This window comes from Corvus brachyrhynchos, unplaced genomic scaffold (assembly GCF_000691975.1).
Source record: "Corvus brachyrhynchos isolate BGI_N302 unplaced genomic scaffold, ASM69197v1 scaffold94, whole genome shotgun sequence".
In the NCBI taxonomy this organism is placed as follows: Eukaryota; Metazoa; Chordata; class Aves; order Passeriformes; family Corvidae; genus Corvus; species Corvus brachyrhynchos.
The window spans coordinates 9,587,021-9,609,454 of NW_008238330.1; the positions used below are offsets into that span (position 1 = coordinate 9,587,021).

General features: G+C 40.6%; 1 protein-coding gene across 6 annotated transcripts in view; it reads left to right on the forward strand.

Moving 5' to 3' along the window:
* Window positions 1-22,434, forward strand: part of TRAK1 (trafficking kinesin protein 1) — a 101,027-nt gene that overhangs the window by 38,667 nt on the left and 39,926 nt on the right. The window contains exon 1 of one of the 6 annotated variants that reach the window (XM_008633882.2): window positions 8,789-9,128. The exons of 3 other annotated variants lie outside the window; for them this stretch is intronic. In XM_008633882.2, coding sequence (XP_008632104.1) covers window positions 9,065-9,128 — 64 coding nt within the window. In that variant the 5' untranslated portion in view covers window positions 8,789-9,064. Of the gene's footprint in view, window positions 1-8,788; window positions 9,129-16,349; window positions 16,755-22,434 lie in introns of those variants that run through there. 2 more of the 6 variants (XM_017734500.1, XM_017734499.1) reach the window with 2 other exon arrangements.

Below are 22,434 nucleotides of genomic sequence, written 5' to 3' on the forward strand. Positions count from 1 at the left end.
AGCACTATGTGCCAGCATCACAGAATGACATTAAATCATTTTGCTGCAGTTTAAGTTTCTGGAAAAGCCTTGTGAAGAACCAGGCTCTGACCATTTGGTTGAAATGGTTTGGCCCTTCATTCTTTTATTTGTTCATAGTCATGCTATCAGACAAAAAAAAATACTTGTGCCTAGAGGGAACACGAGTAGATTTGTGACCTTTATGGTTAGTCATTCTTTTGTTGGAGTCTGTAGATACTTTATCATGGTGACTGGATTCATGTCTCTCTGGTTTCTTCCACTGTAGGTATTGACTTAGGTGTGCAATTAGAGAAGGCTTCTGTGATTCATCTCAATGACTACTATGCTAAAGCAATAGCAGTGGATTTACATGGATTATAGTAGTATGTAGATTTAGGTAGAGCTGCAGGAGGGATGAGGTACAGGGCTCAGCACAAACCTGTGCAAAGATGGCTTCATTGCATTTTGAAGCACCTGAAGAATCTCTTTGTAAGGAGCACAGCTGGTAAAGAAAAGTATGAATAATATGAAGAACTGAGTTTCTGATGTTCAATAAAGGGCATGGAAGTATTTTAGTAAATAACTTACATATGCTCTCCGCTTACCCCCAATCACACAAAATCAGTCGGAAGGGCAGGGAGACAAGCTGAAGCTGAACTATGGAATCAAGTGTACTACCCTGGTTTTGTATCAGCCCATTAGTGCTGTTACAATGATGGCAGAAACTGGCTTAAATAGATAATTTGAAATGTAGGGTTTCCAAAGCCTTTAGTAACCTGATTAGTCCTGTCTCATGAATAAAATTGTCTGCGTGGGTGCACTGTTGCAATAACCATGGGAAAAATGTTTTGCTAGTGGGAAACTCAAAAATCCCCATGGCAGCATACCTCTTCTACCAACTGAGATCATGGTAGGTGTGTGACTGCTGGGGATGGATACAAAATACAAACTGTGTGGAACATGAATTGAGAGCAGCCCTGAGGAGAAGGATTTGGGGGTGTTGGTTGACAGCTCAACCTGATCCAGCAATGTCCAGTTGTAGCCAAGAAAGCCAAATCTGTCCTGGGCTGCATTGAAAGAAACATGGTCAGCAGGTCAAGGGAGGTGATTCTCCCCACCTACTTTGTCCTTGTGGGACCCCCACCTGGAGGGTGTGACCAGCTCTGGGGCCTCCAACATAAGAAGGATGTGGACCTGTTGGAGTGAGTCCAGAGGGGCACAAAGATGATCCAGAGGGCTGGAGCACCTCTGCTGTGAAGACAGGCAAACAGAGCTGGAGCTGTTCAGCCTAGAGAAGAGAAGGCTCTGGGGGGACTTTAGAGCACCTTTCAGTACTTAAAGGGGGATACAGGAAAGAAAGAGAGGGACTTCTAAGCAGGCCCTGTAGTGATAGGATACGGGATAATGGCTTTAAACTGATAGAGGGTCAGTTTAGATCAGTTATATGGAAGAAATTCTTTACTGTGGGGGTGGTAAGGCACTGGAACAGGTTGCCCAAAGAAGCTGTGCATGTCCCATCCCTAGAAATGATCAAGGTGAGGTTGAATTAGGCTTTGAGCAACCCGGTCTAGTGGAAGGTTCCCTGCCTATGGCAGGGTGTTTGGAACTAGGTGACTTAAAGGTCCATTCCAACCCAAACTCTTCTATTATTCTCTGAAAATGAAGCTGCGAACAACAGAGAAATTGGGGAGCATAGCTGCCTGAAACTGTGAATACTTAACAATTTTATCTAGCTTTTAGCTTACAAGGCATGATGACTGCAGCTTTACCATGTTGCTGTGGTTGTAGATTTCTTCCAATCAACTGGCTTGAATGAAAAAACCCTGTAATTCTTGCCACACTGCATATTTTCTGCTTTTACTGGGAAATAAATGCTTAAAAAAGAGGAAGCAAGCAAGGAAATCTTTGATAAAGAAACATTTATTTCTTACTGCTTACAGGCAGACATTTGTGTATAGATAGTAGTTCAAGAAATTTAAGCAAATTTGGGTCTAGCCTTAGACTGATACCCTACAAACTGAGATCTCTGACTTTACCCTTGTTCAGTTGCTGTGAACAGGTCACAGACCCCATCTATACACAAGAGTGCAAGATCGTAATAACTCTGCACGTTTCAAAATGATTGCATTGATTGCAAACATTGGTTTATGGCAGAATTAACTATGAAAGTCAAAATACTATGTTAAGTAAGTTGGCAGAAAGGTTCTGTGAATTATGCCACCACCACTTTGGAGTGTTCCACAGTGTGACTACTTGCACAGTTTTCAGTGCTGCAATTAAGCTACCCCTCTTGTACCTGTTTAGTTTGTTTGAAAAATCTTATTGAAGATGTGAGCAAATACTGTAACCTGTCTCTTTGAAAGTTTGATTTTTCAATGACTTATGAAAATTTCCTTGCAGTTGTTTGTGTGCTGAGATTGATGCTGGTTTATAACCTGTTGGTGCAAATGTGATGACTTTCCCACTGTGTTGATCCATACAGCAGAAGAATCAGCAATGACCCTTAGGCATACTGCTGTGGCTTGTTAGAGCAGATTTTCTGCCTTCCCGTGGCTTTTTTTTGAGATCCTCAATCCAATTCACAACCACAAAGGCTCAGTATCTGCTGGGCCATGTAACACAAGAGTATGGCTACTTAGCTCTCCTTTTTAATTGATCTTTGAAGATATTGGTAGAAAGATGAATAGTCAAATATCCAAGCATTTTAATTTATTCACTGCTTTTTGTGGGGATTTAAGCTATAACGCAGAATAGGTGATGTAGAGAATTAGTTCATAAAATTTAGTTGGCAATTGGGAGGAATGGAATAGTATTAGGCCTGCAACTGTACTTTTACATTCTGGAACTCCAAAGCACATCTTTGTTATTATTTCTTTCAGATGGAAGGCTGAGCCAATTTTTGCCAAATGAATAAAATAAAACTGATCTTATCCTAAAGCATAATCAAATAAATTAAATGTCATCTGACCAGCCTCATTAAACTGTTAAGGCAGAGTGTCTTTTAAGTAAGCCTAAATGATGTATGATACAGCAAAATGACATTCCATCTCCCTGCCCCCGTATTGGGGGCAGTCAAGCTCACTTTTTCTGAGGGCTATGGGGAGGTCTGTGTGAGAGCCAGGCTGAGCACAGCTACCAGGGGCAGTGAGCAGGCACAGGAGTCTGGGTTTTTCCTTGGCAGCTTAGGGGGACAGGCCCCATCTGGGAACCCTCTAAAAAACTGAGGGTGCTTGCTGCTGCGTGTAAGGTAAAGGTAAGGTGAGCCACAGGAATGTGGGCCTCAGGAAGTCCTAGTGGCTTCTGAGAAGCTGTCAGCTGCTCTTGACCCAGGGGTGTCCTGAGCCTTCTTTGGAGCTGCTGCTCAGTAGGGATGGTCAAGTACCTTTTTAGCTGGTGGCTGGGAGAAAGTCCTCTCTAACAGCCAGGTCTGGAGCACAGCTTCCAGACACAGCCAACAGATGTACTAGTTTCTGTGGAACAGTGCAAAGAAGGGATCCTCATCTGAGTTCAGAACAACCTAAGCCTGCAGATGTGGTGGCAGTGTGCCACAGGTGCATTCTCCAGGTTTTGGAGCACCTGTCCCTCAGGGCAGAGACTTCAGCCCAGACAGAGACTTTAACCCAGAAAGAGCTTCAGATTGGGAAGACAGCCCTGCAAGAGTCAGGTTGCTGGGAGTGCCTAGAGCTGCTCCCTATCCTGAGGTAGAGAGAGATGGCTTTCATTTATGCAGGTGTGCTGTTGTTGGAAGAGCTGTCACCACGTGGTGAAGTTGAGAGGAAGTCAACAGGCTGTGCAACATCACAGAGGGTTGAGACATACACAGGACCTAGGAGTGGCTGAGACATCAAAGGACTGTGCTCCCATTCAGAGGAACCTTGACCGGCTGGAGACATGAGTAAAGAGCAGCCTTGTGCTATTCAGCAGAGGGAAGTGCACAGTCCTGCAGCTGGCGAGGAACAGCCCCATGCTCCAGTAGATGCTGGGGTCCAACTGTTGGAATGCAGCCTTGCAGAAAAGGGCCTGGGACATCCTGTTGGACACCAAGGTGGACATGAGCCAGAAATATGCCCCTGCTGAAAAGCAGAATAATGGCATCCTGAGCTGTATTAGGAGGAGCATTACCAGCAGTCTGAGGGAGTTGTACTCAAAGTTAGTGAGGCCACACCTGGAGTGCTTGGTCCTATTCTGGCCTCCCTTATTCTATATTCCTTCAGTGTAATGCATTCCTTTCCTCTCCCAGGAAGCTGCAATCATGTCTCTCAGTGGGTTTTTTGCCTTGTTAGAAAAATAGGTCATAACCATGCAGCTGAAATATTTTTGTCTAGCCAATCGAGCATAGTATTAAGCTCAACTTCATTTTAGAAATGTTTTTGCTGTCTCCAGGAAAAATATAACCAAAAAAAAGGAGATTGTAATGTACATTATTTCCAGGTGGTGAACAGTTTGCAAAATTTGTTTCTTTAAAGCTTTATTCTTGATTTTCTTAATTCTACATAGGGGTGTATTCTCTTAAATGTCTGTCTCTTGCTATTATGGTCTTATTTACAGTGTTTAAGTGTGCCTAGTGATACCTTAATTAAACTACACAGCTGGTTTTGCAGGAAGGTTGCCAAAGACATCAATTTTGATTTTATACAAATGCAAAAATAGTGCTCTCCAGTAATTTTTTGGGGGAAGGGAGAAATAATCCTTTCATGTGGAAAATAGCTTTTTGTCATTAAGTACTTTAATTTCCTCTGCCTGTGCCCCTGTCTGATGTTAAATCATTTTGTTTCAGTGGGAGAACAGTTAGACCCTCTTCTGCATTAGAAGAGTCTTTTCCTTGTACCAGTGAGGTCAGAAGCCATGAGCTCTGTCCCATCTGTAGGAAATACTTGTACTATTTTGAAACCCTGGATAGTCATCCCAGTTTGATGAAGGACAGTCAATCAAATCTGAAGCACCCATTTTTCTAAATTTTTTTCAGTTCTGAAAGCTGCTGGTTATAATTCCCTCAGTTGCTCTAGATTTTACTCTGGGTTCTGCTCTTTCCAGGTTAAGCAAGGCTTCTTGCTAAACAAAACACTACACTGGAAGAGATCACTGCCCTAAGTTTGCCCTTACTAAATGTGTAGTCATAGGATTACTCTTACTCAGTGTTCTTTTAGAGGGTGGAAACACCACTAACTCTTCACATCGGTAAATTATTCCAGTTTAGAAATAAGTGTGACAGCCCATCCTTGAAAATCAGTTGGGCAATTTTAAATATGCCTACTTTGTCAGTTTGCAGATGTATGTGTTGTGGCAATGCCTGACTGTGATCAATATGCATTTCATACTGGTGGCCTGTACAGCTACTGCTCTGATAAAAAGGACTCCAGACAATGTTAATGGGATGGGCAACTTTATCCTGAGTGGTGGTGACTGTACTGGTGACTGTAGAAACTGATGATGCGATATGGTGTTTAATTATCTGAACCATCCTGAGGCTGTAGCCAAGAGAAGAAATGTGACCCAGAGGTAATCAAATGGGATGTAATCCGTTGCAGCTGCCATGGAAATACTCCATCCAACTCCAGTGTTCAGTTTCAAAGCATCCTCACAGAATTGTAAAAGGTTTGGAGAAAAAGCTGAGAATGACTAAGCATGAAAACACAGGATTTCTAGTGACATGCTATTTAATGACATCCTTTTAAGACTTTATTTGCCAGCAGAGATGACGTGCTGCTGCTTTGCACCTTAGCAGCGCAGTGCACTACAGTCTTGAGTGTGCTGCTGTGGGGTGGATGAAAGTACCTTTGTCAAAAACTCTCTTCAAACAAAGGAAGGGGTTTGCGTGGGTTTTATAACCTGGGTAATTTAGGCACATCAGTTTAATGTTGACCTACGGCATGGATTTATTTCAGCAAAAAAGAAAGGAGAGGGCTCTTGAGCTTTTCAAGCCATCTTTTCTGCCTAATGAAACCCCTTTGTAACCACAAACTTAAGGAATGCTTAGTATAGCTGTTCACCATTGACTACCAGAATTCTTTATCAATCTGTCTGTTTTGTCCTATGGAAAACAGATGAAAGGGGAGGGGTTTGTTTAGTTAGAAGTAAACATTAAAAAATAGAACAAAATTTAGCAGCTAAAAGGGAATGCTGAACAAATGTGAATAACTGTATTTCAGTTTGGAATAGGAAAATGCGACTTCCTTATGGTTGCAGACATATTACCCAAAATCTTTTTTTAATCCCATTTTGTATGAACTTTTAGGCAAGTAATACAATAATACCCCAACCAAATGTAGCACCGCAGTATGGAGATTTGAATACACAGAGGTTCAAAGTTTGTAGAATCAGTCCACCAGAAAAATATACTGTTCTGATAAGTTTACTATAAAATTAATCTGCTACATCCCTGTAGGAAGGAAAAGTAGGGCTGCAGAAGTTGAAAGTAGGTTCTGCAAGTGTGCAGCTGCTTTGTCGGCTTGGTCACAAATTCCTGTTCAACTTGACAACCCTTCCAGCTTTATAGAGCTACAATTCCTCATATAATTGAAGGGATGCTTGGGAGTGGGTACCTGGATATATAGTATTCTGTCTGCCCAGGGTTTCCGTCTTCATGCTGGGAAGATAATACACTCACTCTGTATTTCCCAGTCTCTTGAGGAGTTCTAAAATCATTTGGCCACACAAGCGATTTTCACCACAGAAAAGTAATGCCTTTCAGGATTTTACCAGTTTGCTTCCAATCAGATCTGTAAAAAAATATCAATAAAACAAACAAACAAAAAAGCCCTAAGCCCCTACCTTGGACTATTTTTATCCTGTCTCATTGAAAGGGAGTGTATGTGCCATAGGAAGGACAGTGAGAAGAAAATTCTAGCATGTTGAATATTTCCTTTGTTTAAAACGTCAGCAAATAAAGGAAGGAGATTATCTCTGCAGCAATTTAAGGTGGTAGCCAGTGTTAATTCTTTCTATTTTAAATGCTTGTTTAATAGCATTACCAGACTGAAATTACCTTTTGGACAAAAATAATACAAGTGGAACAAATAGTTTATATGCAGAGCAATTGAGTTGATGTTGCCATAGGAACCTTTATTTTTCTCTGTCAGTATTTTAACAGTGTAGCCTTAATTGCATTTAATAGCATGTATAGTTTTTTCCTTGTGAGTATGCATAACTGAAACCTTGCAAGACTCAAAGCTACTGCAGTGATAATTTCTTATACCAGTAAAGCTGAAATCGTGATGTGGTCAAGAAACCAAAGCATTTTCCTCTGCATAGCTTGACTATTCCTTACCTATTTCTGTTATAGTAAAGCAAAGTGGTACCAGTCAGGGAGTAGAATAAGTGATAACAACCTGGAAGAGACATGAGTGAGGGTGAACTTAATAGATGTCTGCAAATCATGAGTGATTGAAAAGGAGAGATGAACTGAGTGTTCAGATTTCCAGAGCTGGAAGCATCAAGTTAAGTTAGTAAACGTGAGTTGCAAAGCATAAGGTGAGGGGTTTGTATATCAGGAGGAGTAAATGTGTGGAACTCCTTGCAGGAGGATGTTGGAGATGCTAAAAATGTATGTGGGCTCAAGAACAGAGAGGATAAGTTTTTCAAGAATTGCTAAAAGCAGTAGCTCTATCTGTCTCAGGCTGTCTCTGATGGTGAAGAAGCTAGAGGTTGGGAGGGCAGTTGTGGGAAATATTGTGCAGTTCTCTTTTGCCTGCTCATGGCTGTTCTTGTGGATGGAGTCTTTGGCTAGAGAGACACCAAAGACTTCCTTGGTCAGACCCAGTATGGCCTCCTACCTTGTGTTATTAACATAGGTCACAACTTAATCTATCCCAATGCTTCTACTGCTGTTTGCAAAGAATCGCCTTTCCTAAAAAACGGGGAGAAATGGGTGAAGAGTATGTGCTGGTTGTGAACAAAATGGATGTCAATCCCCTTGGTATCTGTACCTGCACGTATTCAGACATGCTTTTGGAATTGCTGTGTTTGATGATTTAATGCGTTTGTTCCTCAGATAGATTCTCCTAATAGCTTAAACACAATTTTAGTAGGGGCTGCAAAAGTATTTTCTTCCATTTCCAAAACACTGAACACAAAAATTAAGTTATTCTGGGTAATGACCTTCAGTATTTTTAGGAATAGAGTAGTAAAAATTTGGCATAACCTCTTGTCTTCAGCTTTGAAACTTAGATGCTTGGGGAAAAAAAAAACCAAATGGGCAGTGGTTCATGGAGAGGGCAAAAAGTAGAAACAGATTAGCTTTTTCTTGCGAGGAGAAATGTATTGCTGTCCTGATTTTGCTGATTCTTTCTTTTTTTTTGTTTCGCATTTCTCAGCAGCAGGATGCAGAAGGGGTTCTATTATATCAGACCAGAATAGTGTAACAAAGCAGTAACATAGTTTAATTTTCCATGGGGAAGGCAGGCTTTTATCAAACTGTGTGGAGGAGAGTAGTAATGGACTTGATTTTCATTATTAATGTACTGCATGTCCCCAGTGAATTGCAACAGTGTGATGCTGTTGTTTTGTCAGCTGTGGCAAGGAGTTGTATCATCTTTCTTAGCAATGATTTTTGTTTCCAGTATGGAGGACTCCTTCTAGTCTGTAAAGCCAGAAAGAGCAAAATGCATTTTCTTCATCTCTGCATTGCTTTTGGAGCCAGCTTGTCTCCATGGCAACACATTAGCCTGAAAGAGATGTGGAGACTGGGGAGGAAAGGAATGAGTTAGAACCAGCCGGGCGGTGGTGTGTGTCCCCAACGTCAGCGCATCAGCCTTTTGATAGGAGGATTTTGTTAACACCCATCCAAGGCTCCTGTGCCGAGCTTCTTTATTAGAGGAGCTGCCAGGGCATCTGCTTCCTTTCTGCATCCTTTTTCTATTTTTTTTTTTTTTTTCTTCCAAATACACCCTCTGCCACCCCCCTTTTATTTTAGTTGCGGCCTCAGTGAAGATGTGGTGCTCATTTTCAGCTTCCCGTGAGCTGCCTTGTGCTCTGGCATTTTGCAAAGGCAGGAAGGCATGGCTGCATTTCACTTGACCTTAGCAGCGAAGTGAAATCTCCTGTATGTCACTGAAGGATACTGACTATGCAGAAATTTATTGAAGCAGATTATTATGAACTGGACTGGTATTATGAAGAATGCACGGATGGTAAATATTTCTTTCTAGTCTCTTGTTGCAGAATTTGGAGCCTGTAAGACTGGAGCATCATTACTCAGTGGTTTTAAAAAGGAAATACCCAGAAAAAGGCAACACCCAGGTGCAGCAGAGATGCCTGCACCTCTTTTGCACCTCAGCATCTCTTGTGAGTGTGCTGCAAGAGACTCTGCTGTATAGCTTTCTCCTCTCTGAAGGGAGTGGCAGAGCAGCATATGAACTGTATGAGCAGAGGAAAGAATATTCGAAAAGCTAACTGTATCTATAATAATTGAGCTGAATTTAAATATACTGATGGTAAGATTGATTATCGGTTCAAGTTTGAAGGGTGTGCTTTTTCTGCATTACCAATATCCTGCAATATGTATATATTTGATGTGTTAATAGGCAGTACATATTTTCTCTCTGGTTATTTGTCTGTGAAAAATGTAGATTCTTAAAAGTGAGCAGGTTAACTTTTTGAACTGGAAGAATTACAAACTCTGGCAAGCATTATCTTTTGTGGCTTTTGCAATTTTCATGTAATGTTTGCTAGGGTGATTATTTCTGTATCTGGACACCAAATGTTTTCATCAGGCTTCTGAGAGAAGGCACACGAGAAAGGATAAGGAATCGCTAAAACTGCATTCTCTGCAGCATGAAAAAATCAAGATCCCTTATTGATGGGACTCTGAAGCAAAATGCAGCCTTTGGGAATGCAGTAATTGTATATGGATTTTATTCTGGTTGGAGAGCTTAGCTTAAACAAGGCAAGTCCAAGATCACAGTGAAGCAAAGCACAGAAAGCAGGAAGGAGTGCAGGCCCAGGGGACGATGTACATATGTAATACACGATAGTGCAATGACAGTGCTCTAACAATAACAATACCAAAGGGGACATGAAGTGTAAAGATAAGGGTGACAAAATTTAAATGGTTTTTTATGGTCTTTTCAGTGTCATGTGCCTCCTCCATTTGTTTCTCAGTAGTAGATTTTAGAACTGAATGCAGTTCCAGAAGCTTGTTACACTTGAACTACAGGAATTGATTGTTCCTGTCCAGGTGTTCAAAGAGAAAGGTGCGTATTTATTTGAGAGATCTGACCACTTTAGTTTGGATTGAATCCATTATGTAACCTTTATCCTCTAGGTTTAACCCTAGTAAGTACTGTAGCATCTGATTAATCTGCATGATGTAACAGGCTGAGTTGGCCTGCTTTTAGAAGCTTAAGAAACAGACCAGTTCTACAGTCAATAGAAGCTGTAGCTTTCCCCATGTTAAGGCTCCCACAGGTAGCATTTGGTTTGTTTTTTCCAAACAAAATGTTTGTTCATTTTTAAGATCCTTTGTCTGTCTGGTCAGAGTGTCATTATATGGAAATGTGGTGTGCCTGAATGTCTGAGCTAAGAGCTGATCTACTCACCCATTTTGTCTTAAGGTCTGTGCTGCATGGGAGAAACCGTGGGAGTTTCACAGCAGTGGACTAAGCAACAGGTGTTGGGTAAATGTTTAAATACCTTGTGGGATGAGGGCCTCAGGTGCACAGTAGTGGTTGGTCTGATTCTGGGTTTTCTTGTCAGTGCTGAGCCCCTGCCCAGAATAATTCTTCCATGAGCTGAGATGTGCAGAGTCAGCTGGAGTGTGTGCTGGCTGTCTGCTTGAAGTATTTGGGAAGTTCTTCCCTAAGAGAAAGAAGGGTTTAATGTGTGGTAGGGAAATATCTCTCCAGCAGGTAAGGCATAATGCTATCTTGCATTTTTTTTTACTATTATTTTTTAATGAAAGTACTAGTTTTTACATGATGAAGGATAGTGCTGTCAGTCCTGTCTCAGCCTCTCAGGTGAACGGCAGTCTCATAGAGTTCACAGAATTTTCTGGGGTTTAGCTTTCTTTTGCTTCTTTGAGTTCAGGTGTGTGTGAGAGAAGAGGATTCGAGAGATTCAGTGGAAGACACAGTCTTTGGCCTTAGATACTGGCGTGTTCATTTGGGTTTAAAATAGTGTTGGCACTCACCGTTGATGGAGAAAGGTATTCTAATTGTGGTAGCAGACAAAAGGCGTTGCTGCAGTAGAAAACAGAGCTTTTCCAAAAACCTGGAGCAGGTGGCATATTAAAAGAGATGCCTGTCCCTTGATTGGTTTTCGATTTTTTCTGCCATGTATTTGTTGATACCAGAGTCATTTTCCTGAGATTCTTTTTACATTCAGTATAGTGAGATAGGCAGTTGCAGCTCAGCTGACCTGTTTTGAATATCTATTTTAAGACAAATTGAAGCACAGTTAGAGAGCCAATTTCTCTGCCTTACATGGACTCTCTGGAGCTCAGATGTATGTGTGCAGTCAGTTATGAATCCCACCCAGTTCACCCTCCTTGATAAATACAATATTGGAAAACAGTAGGTGGTACATTAAAACTAATGGGAATCCTCACAAGATAATATCGTGCAGAATTATTTTTCTGATGAAATTGTTCATACATTCTTTGTCAGAGCCTCTGGGACTCAGATTTCCGTTTAAAAGACACGACTTCATTTGGTTTCATTTATTTAATAATTATTTTAACAGCCTATGGTTTCTTTTTCTTCAGAGAAAAAAAACTAGTCTAAAATTATATCGGGGTATAAGGTTTTAATGCTATTACTTAACTGTAAGGTAAAGAACTGACTCACTGTTACCTCAGGTGTAATGAATTTCTGTAATGACTGACATAGTAATGATGTTTTCTACTTGCATTTGGTGGTGGTATTTTTTTAATGTCCTGAAAAAGAAAAAATGCTCAAAACATACAATTTATAAATCTTGATAAAGGCTTTCCAGGGTTGGAATAATTAATTAATTCTTTTACATAAGGTCCTTTACAGAGTTTATTTTTGGTAAGAATAGACGAAAATAGACAATAAAATGTCACCCTCTATGTGAATCACTGGTGTTAACTAACATTCCAATAAATTGAAGCTTCTATAAATAACTACTACACTGTGCTTTTTAGATACATTTTCAAGTATAATATTTTATAATACGAGTGACAGTTGTCACCTTACTTGGCATTAGCGAAGTATATTGTGTAGGTGGAATGGGGAAAGAGCTCCTGTACATGAGTAGGAAAGTAGCTATTTCATAGCAGACTTGGACAGAACCAGTGATAAAGAGGAAAAGGTGAAACTTTTGTAGACTCTTATCACAAAAGATAATAGTGTAAAAGTTTAGGTTCATATAAGTGGTTTTTAATAGAAAAAAATACGTTCTTAAAAATCCCACACGCAACACAACTTGGGTGAAAAAATTAATACTAAACCCCCACAAACTACCAAGTAAACAAACAGATAAATATCTACCCATAGATATTTTTATGAATATGCTTGTTCCCCCCCTTTCTCTTAGTGCAATATTTTTTTAATGATCAATGCTTTCTAGAGAAATCCAGGTTGACTTTAGAGCCAATTGCTTTCCTGGTGGTTTCTTCCATTACTTTTTTATTTCTACCTCAGCAGTTCATAACAATGTATGAGTTCAATTGTCTACAATTCCAGATGACTTTGTGAATGTGCGATTGGATCTTGCGTCCTCCTTTTGTTGGTCATGAGTTTTTGCAATTTCTCGTGGAGGAAATGGTGTTTTTTCCTTTTTTCCTCTGCCAGACCCATGGTGTGCCTGGTTTGTTACACATGCTGAACCTTCTAACCACTTCTGTGTTTGCCTGAGCCGCTTCATCTTCCAGCACCCCTTCCTGTATTTTCTTCCCACTCAGGTTGAAATGTTTTTACCACCTGTTATGTTTGCAGTTACTGTTTAGAGCTTCTCTCTTCTGTTCTATTTTCCACTCCACTGATATAATTATCAGCAAGTTCACTAACTTTCTTTTTAACAAAAGTGGACAATGTTATTGCTTGGTTCTGCTTGATCTCTTATGAGTGATTACTTATTGTTGCCTCGCTTATGTTACTGTGGTGACCCATCGTCTCCCTCATACATTGGTCCCTTTCGTGACCATCCCTGTGAACAGAGTAGCCCTGGTTTTACTCTGAATCTTAGTGGATGCTGGCACTGGGTATGCTATTGAAATCTGAGAGAGTCTTATGAATGCCTTTAGCATGCAGTCTCTGAAACAGCCCTTGCTCTATAGGTGTTCAGCTAAAATGGTCATTCAGGTTGATCTTGTTTTGCTCCCATGTCTTTTACATCTGTACTTAATAAATACAGTTGAACCTTGCTTATATTCCTGTAATTGTTGATACCATTTTCCTGTTTTTCTGCTTTTTGCCAGGCCACTTCTTTACTCCTTCATTGACTCCTAGTTCTTTGTCAAGGCACATAAGCCATATAAGGCAACATACATTGCAGCATAGAGATATTTTTTGTTTTCATTCTGCTCAACTGCTAAATATCCAGATAAGTGTTTTCCCACTTCATCCTATTTCTTTCCCTTTCTGCAGGAGTAACATGCTGTCCCTTTGGTTGACTGACAGAAGATATTTTGTGTGGGATTTTGAAAGAGTGGGAAACATGAAGACAGTAAAAATTTGAACAAGCTAACTTCACTTGACTGTACATATTAACAAAAGCACACATTCAATAACCAATTTATCTCCCTCCCTGAAGAGCCCACCCCAAAATACCCACATTTCTTCATCAGCATGCTTTAAATCCAAGTGCTGCCATTTCATCTGCTGTTTTTAGACTTGTTTGCTTACGGAGAATCTCTTTGTTCTAGATGCAGCATTGTTAGTAATAGTTTATTGTGCAGAAGTTAGATATTTTTATTGATAAAGGAAAGTTAAAATTATTTGAATGCATTGGAGTTCCTTGGAAATAATGAGTCAGGATATGAGGGTTGTTTTGTATTGTGTCCAGCCTCACCCTTCTTCAAACTAGCTCCTGGTTTGTGTGTTTCCTGTTTCATGGCAAAGCTGCTGAATACACTCTGTACCTCAGTGCAGGTGTTGTACTAGGAGTGTGCTTGGAGCACTGCAACCCCTTAACAAGCTTCCTGACAGGAGGTAAAGGTCTTCAGCTGCTAATTCAGAGTGGGAATTGCAGCAAATACACCAAATTTACTTCCCAGTGGCAACCCATAAATGTAAGTTTACATTCTAGTATACTCTTAAAGTCCCTGAGTATGTGTTTACAGGAAATATTAAAAATCACTTTTGAATTTTTCCAGATTAGATCATATATTTTCAGAATGGAATACAATGTAGCTTTTGTTTTTTTAAATTTTTATCCATAGCTGCTTATTGTTTCATGTTTGTTGGAAACCTGGCTAGTAATCTTTAGCAAGTAAATATTCCTTCACTGCTAAGGAGGTGTAATGTAGAATACATGAAAAATGAGTTGATAGTGTGAGGGTGGGGCATACATTCCTTCTCCACCCATTATAAATTTGCATCAGCATTTATCATATGCTGATATCAAAATAGGCATTGCAACACTTTCTCTCAGCTTTTGAATGTCAGAGTCCTCCTGTGTGGCATGAGTTGATATTAGTCACAGTTCAGAAGCCAACTGTGGGAATATTCACTTACTCTCCGTATATTGTCATGTATTTTGGGCAGCAACATGCTTGCTTTCGATGTGTCCTTCATAAACTAGGTGGTTGGCTGTAGTTGAATGCTTGTCAGGAGTACTAAAACTGCAGCATGTTTGGCAGGGGTGACTTTTCTGTCCCTAAGCTTTAAAAGGTGCTTCTTGCATTCTTTTAGTATGACGTATTGTTTTGGTTACTCTCTCAATTTCCATTTTCTAGCTATTACTGTAATGTGATAAATTGACACTGAATAGCAAGTAGGCACTTAAGACCCTTACTGTCTGACTGTAAGTATTTTTTTTATAGAGCTGATTCAAGGCACAGAAAAGCTCTAGGAAACTAGAAGTAATTCTCATTATTACTAAAATGATATCTTTTAATGTAATCATTTGGGAGAAAGGGACAGTCCTATTTTTTCCCCCAGCTGAGTTCTTGAGGTTATTGCTGCTGTTGAATATTGCAGTAAATTTTGGCTGTCAAGGCTCAAGTTGCCTTGAGTAGCAAGATAATTTTTATTCAGAAATGAGTGTTTCTTTCTGCAGCAACCACTTATGTGTATTTCATACCCTTTGGCTTATTTCTATAAACATTGTTGTTTGCATATAAGTATCAGGAGTTTAAAATGTAGAACAGAATCATTCATCATTATTGTATAAAAGTAGTTGGTTCCCATCTCATACTACTCCCTTCTTCCTCAGCACCAGAGAAATGGTAATAGAAAAATTGTTCCTACATGACCCAAGCTGTTACGTTCTGCTGGCTTATAATGTAGTGTTTGTCCGTCTGTTCCTAGCAGTTATGTCCCTTCAGGGGATGATGAGGTGCCTTTGCCTTGCAGTGCCCCACTTTGCCTGCAAATGCTTTGCCCCATGATGTGGATAGGAATGCTTTAGCAGCAAAAGGGTGCCTGCTTGCTGCTGCAAGTAAGGGAGGCAACCTGGCAAACATTAAATACCTGTGGCTACAAAAAATTAAATAAGAAAGTTAGCCTGCCCTATGTATGTAGTCAAGATTAGCAAACACAACCTGTTGGAAAACAAGAGGTTTGAGCACAGGAAATTTGTTTCTTGTTGAACAAAGAAGAGATGCATGCACCCTTGAAAATTAACTAGGATGCCATAAGTGGACTTGTGAGGTATTTCTTTTCTCATCTTGAAAATTAACTAGGATAGTCCATAAGTGGACTTGTGAGGTATTTCTTTTCTCACAGCAGACTGAAGAGAAAAATAACTGTGGAAAACACAGTATTTGACAGCTAATGTGATATGTCATTTAAGTTCTTTGTACCGGTATAATCTCTTCTTAATAAAAGCAATAAAAAAGCTCCTTTCCCCAGCCTAATTCTTCACGCGGTGGTTTTAGCGTGTGGTGGATTCTGCAGTCAGACTTTACTGCACAATAGCCCTGGGTATCAGGATCTCTCTGCTGGGTGGGATTGGCTGTGTGTGAGCACAGGCTCAGGCTGTTCACAGCTCCGGTGAGGTCTTGATGCATTGGGTAACTCGAGAGGTGATTTATGACTCTGTGACGGTGCACACCCTTCCCCAGGTGTGACAGTCAGAGGCTGGGTCAGACTTCCGTGTTGAGACACTTGTGGGGAGCTACCACTTCACTCATAAGAGCAGGGGCTGAAGAGAGGGAGAGCCTTGTTGACATGAGGAGTGTCAGGGAGGGGCTTTCAGCCCAGTAGCTTTGTCTGAAATACGTTGGGGGCTTTTGAGCAGAAACTGGCTACTGTCAGAGCTGGTCTGAGGAGCAACATAAACCTTCTAGTAATTATTAGACAGATGGTCTCTTCCCTCCTCCACCCCATCTGTACAACACAAAGCTGTTGCACTAAGGACAAATACTCAGTTGCTCTGGAGTTCCTTAGCTGAGCATGTGAGTGAGGAAAGATGGTATCCTGCTTTGTGGAGACCTTGCTTTGCTCTCCCCAAAGATACAGCCTACGAGGGAATGACTTCCCATCACCTGTGAGACTAAGGCATCATTTCGTGTCTGTCTGGGATAACTGCAGCAATGTCAGTAAACGAAGAGGAAAGCTATGAATATGACTATGAAAAGGAAAACGAGAGGGAACGCACTTCTGACAGGCAGAGCCTTGATATCTTGGAAGAAGGTACTTTTCACCTTTTTTTTAATCTTTCATGGTAGTAGCACCTGGCAACATATAAGTGATGTGAGTGGTATTTGTGGATTAAATACACCAAATTTTGTGTTTTACATAGGTAGCCAGTACATTTGGATGAAAAATTCATCTAGCATCTAAATCAGATAAACCTTAATTTATGTATACTTCTTTAAAGAGGAAATGCATGATCAACAGATGTAGGCTGTGCAATACCTATTTTATAATGGAATAGGAATTGGGAAATTTTCTCTCTCTGGAATTGTGTAGTGCAGTTTTTTATATACGCACCATGTGTGTCTTATGAAACTGTGTATTTTAGGTTGTCATTGCCAGCAGGTGCTTCTAGAACAGAGCAGCAATTTTGTGCTTATCCATGAATTTGAAAGCGCATAGACAGAAATAATCCAAGTGTGGGTCTTATGATTTAAATTTTCAATAAAAAACCAACCCAAAAATCTTGTCTTACTTTCTGTAAATAATGGGCAACTGGCCCATTCAGATGGAAATGGGAATGTATGTGCATTGAAAATCCTCCTGTGCCCCTGCTGTATTGAGGGGGTACCTATTCTAGGGCTGCTTCCAGCCAATCTGGCAGCCTTTTTCAGGGTTTCAGGTAGCAAAAGCTGAATGCACCATTCCTGTTGTTTCATGTGCTATAAATTTTGCTCTGAAACAGTAGTTTTATGGTAAAGAATTGTTACTTCCAAATAAACTATTGTAAAGCTGATGTAAGGATGCTTTGAAGGATTGTTAGCGCAGAGAATGCAATGTGCCGTGAATTTACATCCTTGTTCACCTCGTGGTTAACAGTTCCTGTGTCCAGAGTCTTGGTGAATGAACCATTGTGAATTTACGTCCTTGTTCACCTCGTGGTTAACTGTTCCTGTGTCCAGAGTCTTGGTGAATGAACCATGCTCTTTGAATCCCATTGCACAGAATTTTCCTGTAAAAATTCCCTCACAATCAAATATCCCACCTGGTTTTCAGACTTGTGTGTCTGTGCAAAAAAGAAAGGTGCTGAAGAAAATACTGATAAAAAGAAAATTTAAAACTGGGGATTGGAATGGAGAGGAAGTTTATCAAGAGAGGCCAGCTGACATTTTTTTATATTTTTTTTCCTATTTTTTTTAGCGATTAAATAATTGCAGAAGCATACCTCATGCTGTTCTTATTCTTTCTGCTGACTTTACCTTTCATCCAGATCTAACAGTCTGAAGCTGTTCTTGTTGATTTTGAGAAGGGGGGAAAAAGAGCTGGGTTCTATCTGTGGTAAATTCAGCCCTGTCTTTCTACAGTGCCTTCCTCTCAAAAGCTCAGTATGTGTTTGAAATGTCTTCTAAAGATGCCTTCTCTTTTCCACCTCTGCATTCATGTCACCTACACACTGAGTGTAGCAGAGATACAGATACACAAAACCGATATATATGGTACTTCTATACATCTTTGCACGTGGGAGTGCTTGCAAAGTGTAGTATTTCTGTAGGAGAATGGATGAGTCAGTCCATTCTATAAGTGGCTGGAAACACCAGCATGTAGCCTTTTCATGCTGAACAAAAGAAACGTTTTAGCTACCATTTATCTGGCTGTAAATCTGGTACCAGAAATGGGAAATCAGAGGATATGCTTCACTTGAACCATTTATAGTTATTGAAAGGAAGAGGATAAAACCTCTGTAATTAAGACTCCTTAACTGTTTGGCCTATTCCACGTGCAGCATGCATCCTCACTTCTTGACCATCATAGTCATTTTGATGTAGTGAGGTTTTTCTCTGTCCCAACATTTAGATGCTGTAAGTTCCCTCAGTCCTGTTTCTGGAGCCCATCACAGAACTAAAGTTACGCCTGGCGGTGTTACAGTCGGCTCTCTTGATGACAGTGAAAGCCACCTTCATAAAGGCCTGGGCAGAACAGTCCTGGGGTCACTGGGGCTGCTTTGGAATTATAAAGTTGCCTGACAGCAGTATGTTTACTTTTCATTTGATAAGCTGGCCTCAGGGCAGACTGCAGTGAAACTTTGCTCAGGGATATATGTTGATAGTGTCTACTGTAAAGTTTTTCTTCGTAAAGGAACCTGAGCTGTGAAAGGACAACCTGTCAGCTTTCTCTGATTAGTGATTCGCTGTGTCAGCTGTTTCTGAAAGGGAGCTGTGTTTGTTTTGATTCTTGCTTTTGCAGGTGGGAGAGGAAAAGACTCTGACCTACATAGGACCTATGATGGCAGCCATTTCCATTTACTAATGTAGTAGTTTAAAAGTCCTCTTTATCTAAAGTACTTAGTAAATGCAGGCAAAGAATCTGTCTCAAGTTGAATTAAAAAGAAAAAAAAAGTCTTGGAATCACTATTAAAATCTTAACTCAGGCACTCCAGGGGCCTGACTTTCAGAAAATGTAAATGTACAATAGGATGGAGGCCCATCAGAGCTCTGGGATCTGTCAATGCTAAAGCAAAAAAGATGGAGAGGAGTCATTCTTGAAAGCTTTGGCACAATCATTCCCTCCCAAGGGATAGGAAAAATCGCATATTTAAGAAAGGAGACAGCTGAGAATGTGTGGCTTACGGGCTTGTAACTTCATTTTAGGATTTTTAAAGATGTACAGTCCAGATCCTGGTTTAAATCTTTCACCAATTTATTAGTTACATTGTCTGCAGTCCAGACATTTCTTGACAAGAAATGAATGGAAGAGAATGTCAAGACAGTAACTCAGTGGCTAGTAGTAAAAAATCCTGCAAAAAAAGTTTTAACTTTCAAGAGAACAGCTATGCTGTGCTGTGTCTGTAAATTATGTATGCATTAAGGCAGTTAAGAGAATTAAGGTGAATTCTCTCCAGAGACTTCTTCCTTGTTTCACATTGTGTCTGTATTTTCCAAGTTAGCACATTTGATCTATGTTTATGCTAATAGAAGGAACAAGTGTCTGATGCTCTTTTTGAAATTTCTTTTAACTTTGTTTTTCATTCATCACAAAATTTGATGCAGTTCATGTCCTACTTAGAGGAAGTACTTTGAAATTATTCACTGCCTGAGGTTTCAGGCAGAGGCTTTAGAAAAGAAGTAAGAGCAAAGTGGTGGGTTTTTTTTGCGAACCTGAGGTTAAGTAATAACAAAGGTTTGTATGTGAGGTTTTAATATTGGATTTGCTAAGCTATTTGAATACCCTATGAGATAAATGGCAGTAAACAAACACTCCTTGAACCATAGCCTTAAACAGCAAGATAAAATCTCTTCTTCCAGAAGAATCAGTACCTGCAGCTTAATACTAAAAGATTATTTTGCAAACTGTGCCATTGAAATAACAGTAAGCCAGCCTGTAACATCTGAAGAAGACAAAAACCAAATCTGTTGGATTGTCTGTTGAACTTGCTGACTGAGTATGTATCGCTCGCAGCATCATGTTCTTCCAGACTCCTGCACGGAGCTCGCCCACAGTGTGACCTGACAGTTGTGAAGCAGTTGGCTCGCTGTGACCGCTCCTTATCCCTCTAACCAGGGTCACAGTCACCTGCTGACCTCCCTGTCTGCCTTGTGGAGTGACTGGCCTGCTCCCTGCTTGGGGAGTGCGGGGGCAGGCTGGGGGAACTGCTGGGGTGTTATGTTAGGATTTGGACTTCTAGCAAGCTGTGACTCAGAAGCACATTCTTCAAGCTCTGGTGACAGTAGTATCTTAAAATTTTTAAGCTCTTTAGATGGGCATATTCTTTTAGGGCTGTCTCAAATGTGGCAGGCAACAGCAGATCTGAAGCTTCTGTCCCATTGTAGCCAGGGCTGCCAAAAGCACATTGGAGGAGAAGCTACCATGTTTATCTTTAACTGTGGAAAATCTTTCTAGTCTGGGTCAGTAACAGCTGGCAGCACATTTGAGGTATAGTTTTCCTGAGTTTATTTGAGATGTAATATACCTAATATGGCACAGTTTCAGAATTCCACATGTGCTTGGCTCAAGTAATGTAGTGCTCACAGTAACCTGTGCCAGAGGATAACTATCAGTGGCTCTGGAACTGAAGCTGTAATTTTTAGCAGGTGCTTTATCCCTGAAGTGTAAAAAGAGCCTTTGAGAGTTGAATCCATCGAGGAGTCTGAGTCTGCCAGGGCCTTTGATGGCTAACGCTTGCCAAGTGGCAGCAGGGAGCACGGCTGGTCAGTCAGATTTGCCGTGTGTGTGTTCTGTGTGGCTCCATGTGCAACATTTAGGATGCGATGCCCTTGTGATTGTATCTTTGGTGTTTGGACAGAGCTGTGAGTAGAGGGGAGCAAGACAAGCTGTTTGTGAGGCAGGGCTTGTCATGACTGAGCAAGAGTATAGCAGACCTTGCCATAGTTAAAGGCTTTGGGTAGGGAACTGTTACGAAAAAAAAGTGCTCTCCCCTCCTGCCACCTTGCCAGTAAGAAGCATGAGTGTTTAAATGGCAGGAGATCTGTGCTCCATGAACAACATTCATTTCCCCTGATGGAGTTTCTGATGAAGTAAATTTTGGTAGTAGGGAAATCATCATGCACTAGCGCCTTCCCTGTTAGACTCTATAATTATACAGGTCAATATTATCTGCCCCAGAAGTGAAATTTACAATAACATCTTGGCCCTCTTATGTTTCCCAGTAGTTAGAAATAGATGGGAAGAGGAGCAGTGGGAGCTGGGCTTTCCTCTTCAGCAGTTGCTGCTCTCTTTTAGTCCTTTAGTTCATCCCTGGCTGATGGGTCTCAAAAATGGAGAGGGAGAATGCATTGAGGAGGGATGCAGGGAGCAGGAGCTGAGCATACCTGTGACTGCTGGCTCCAGTGTTATTTTTTTCCTTTGTTCCACTTGAATCCTTTCTTTGGTAGGTGGTGGCTCATTGCAGAAGCTGCCAGTACTGGTATTCTTGTTCTGCTTCCCTTCCATGGCTGTCTCCTCTTCCTGTAAACATCCTTTAAGTAGCATACTTGTTGAATACGTGACTTTCAGGGAGCAATCCAGAAAGGTGCATGAACTCCTCCATCTCCCTGTGCATCTTCAGCTTGGTAATCAGTGCTCCATTAACTAGATGACAAGAAATAAATGCAGAGTAAATAAATACATCCTTTCAGCTCTACTTATGTTGGGAAACACAGGAATGTCCTTATCAGTAAATTTGCAAGCTTTACAAGGGTGTGAAGATGGTGCTAGGTACTTTAAGGCAGAGGAAATATTTGATCTGTGTAGCATTTGTCCATTTGTGTGTTTGGCTTTAAAGAAAAACCCAAACACTTTGAACTGCAAGTGTGTCCCCAGTATCACGTATTTAGTGCTGTCATGAAAATAGTGCAATGGGAGCTTTCTCTGTTCCTTGTTTCCTGTTTTGGATCTGTGACATTAGCTTCAAAGCACTTATCAAAACGTGGGATTTTTTAAATTATTCTTTCTTTCTGTATTGTCTATCAGCCTTCTTCATAAGCTGAGAAGTGCAAAGTATATTTTATTTGGCTGTTTGGATGCATCCATGCACTTAGACACAGTGCTCCCTATCACCCTCAAGCAAAAAACTACTGATGTGTGAGTGAGCAAAATGAGGTCAGTCATTTGGCACTGTAGGTTTTGCATTACAAGGCACTGTCCTTCATTTGCTCTTGTTTTATCTTTACAGCATCGTTACCAGGCTCTCATACTCATCAGAAATTCCAGCAGGCTAGAAACCTACTATGCCCGATCCATT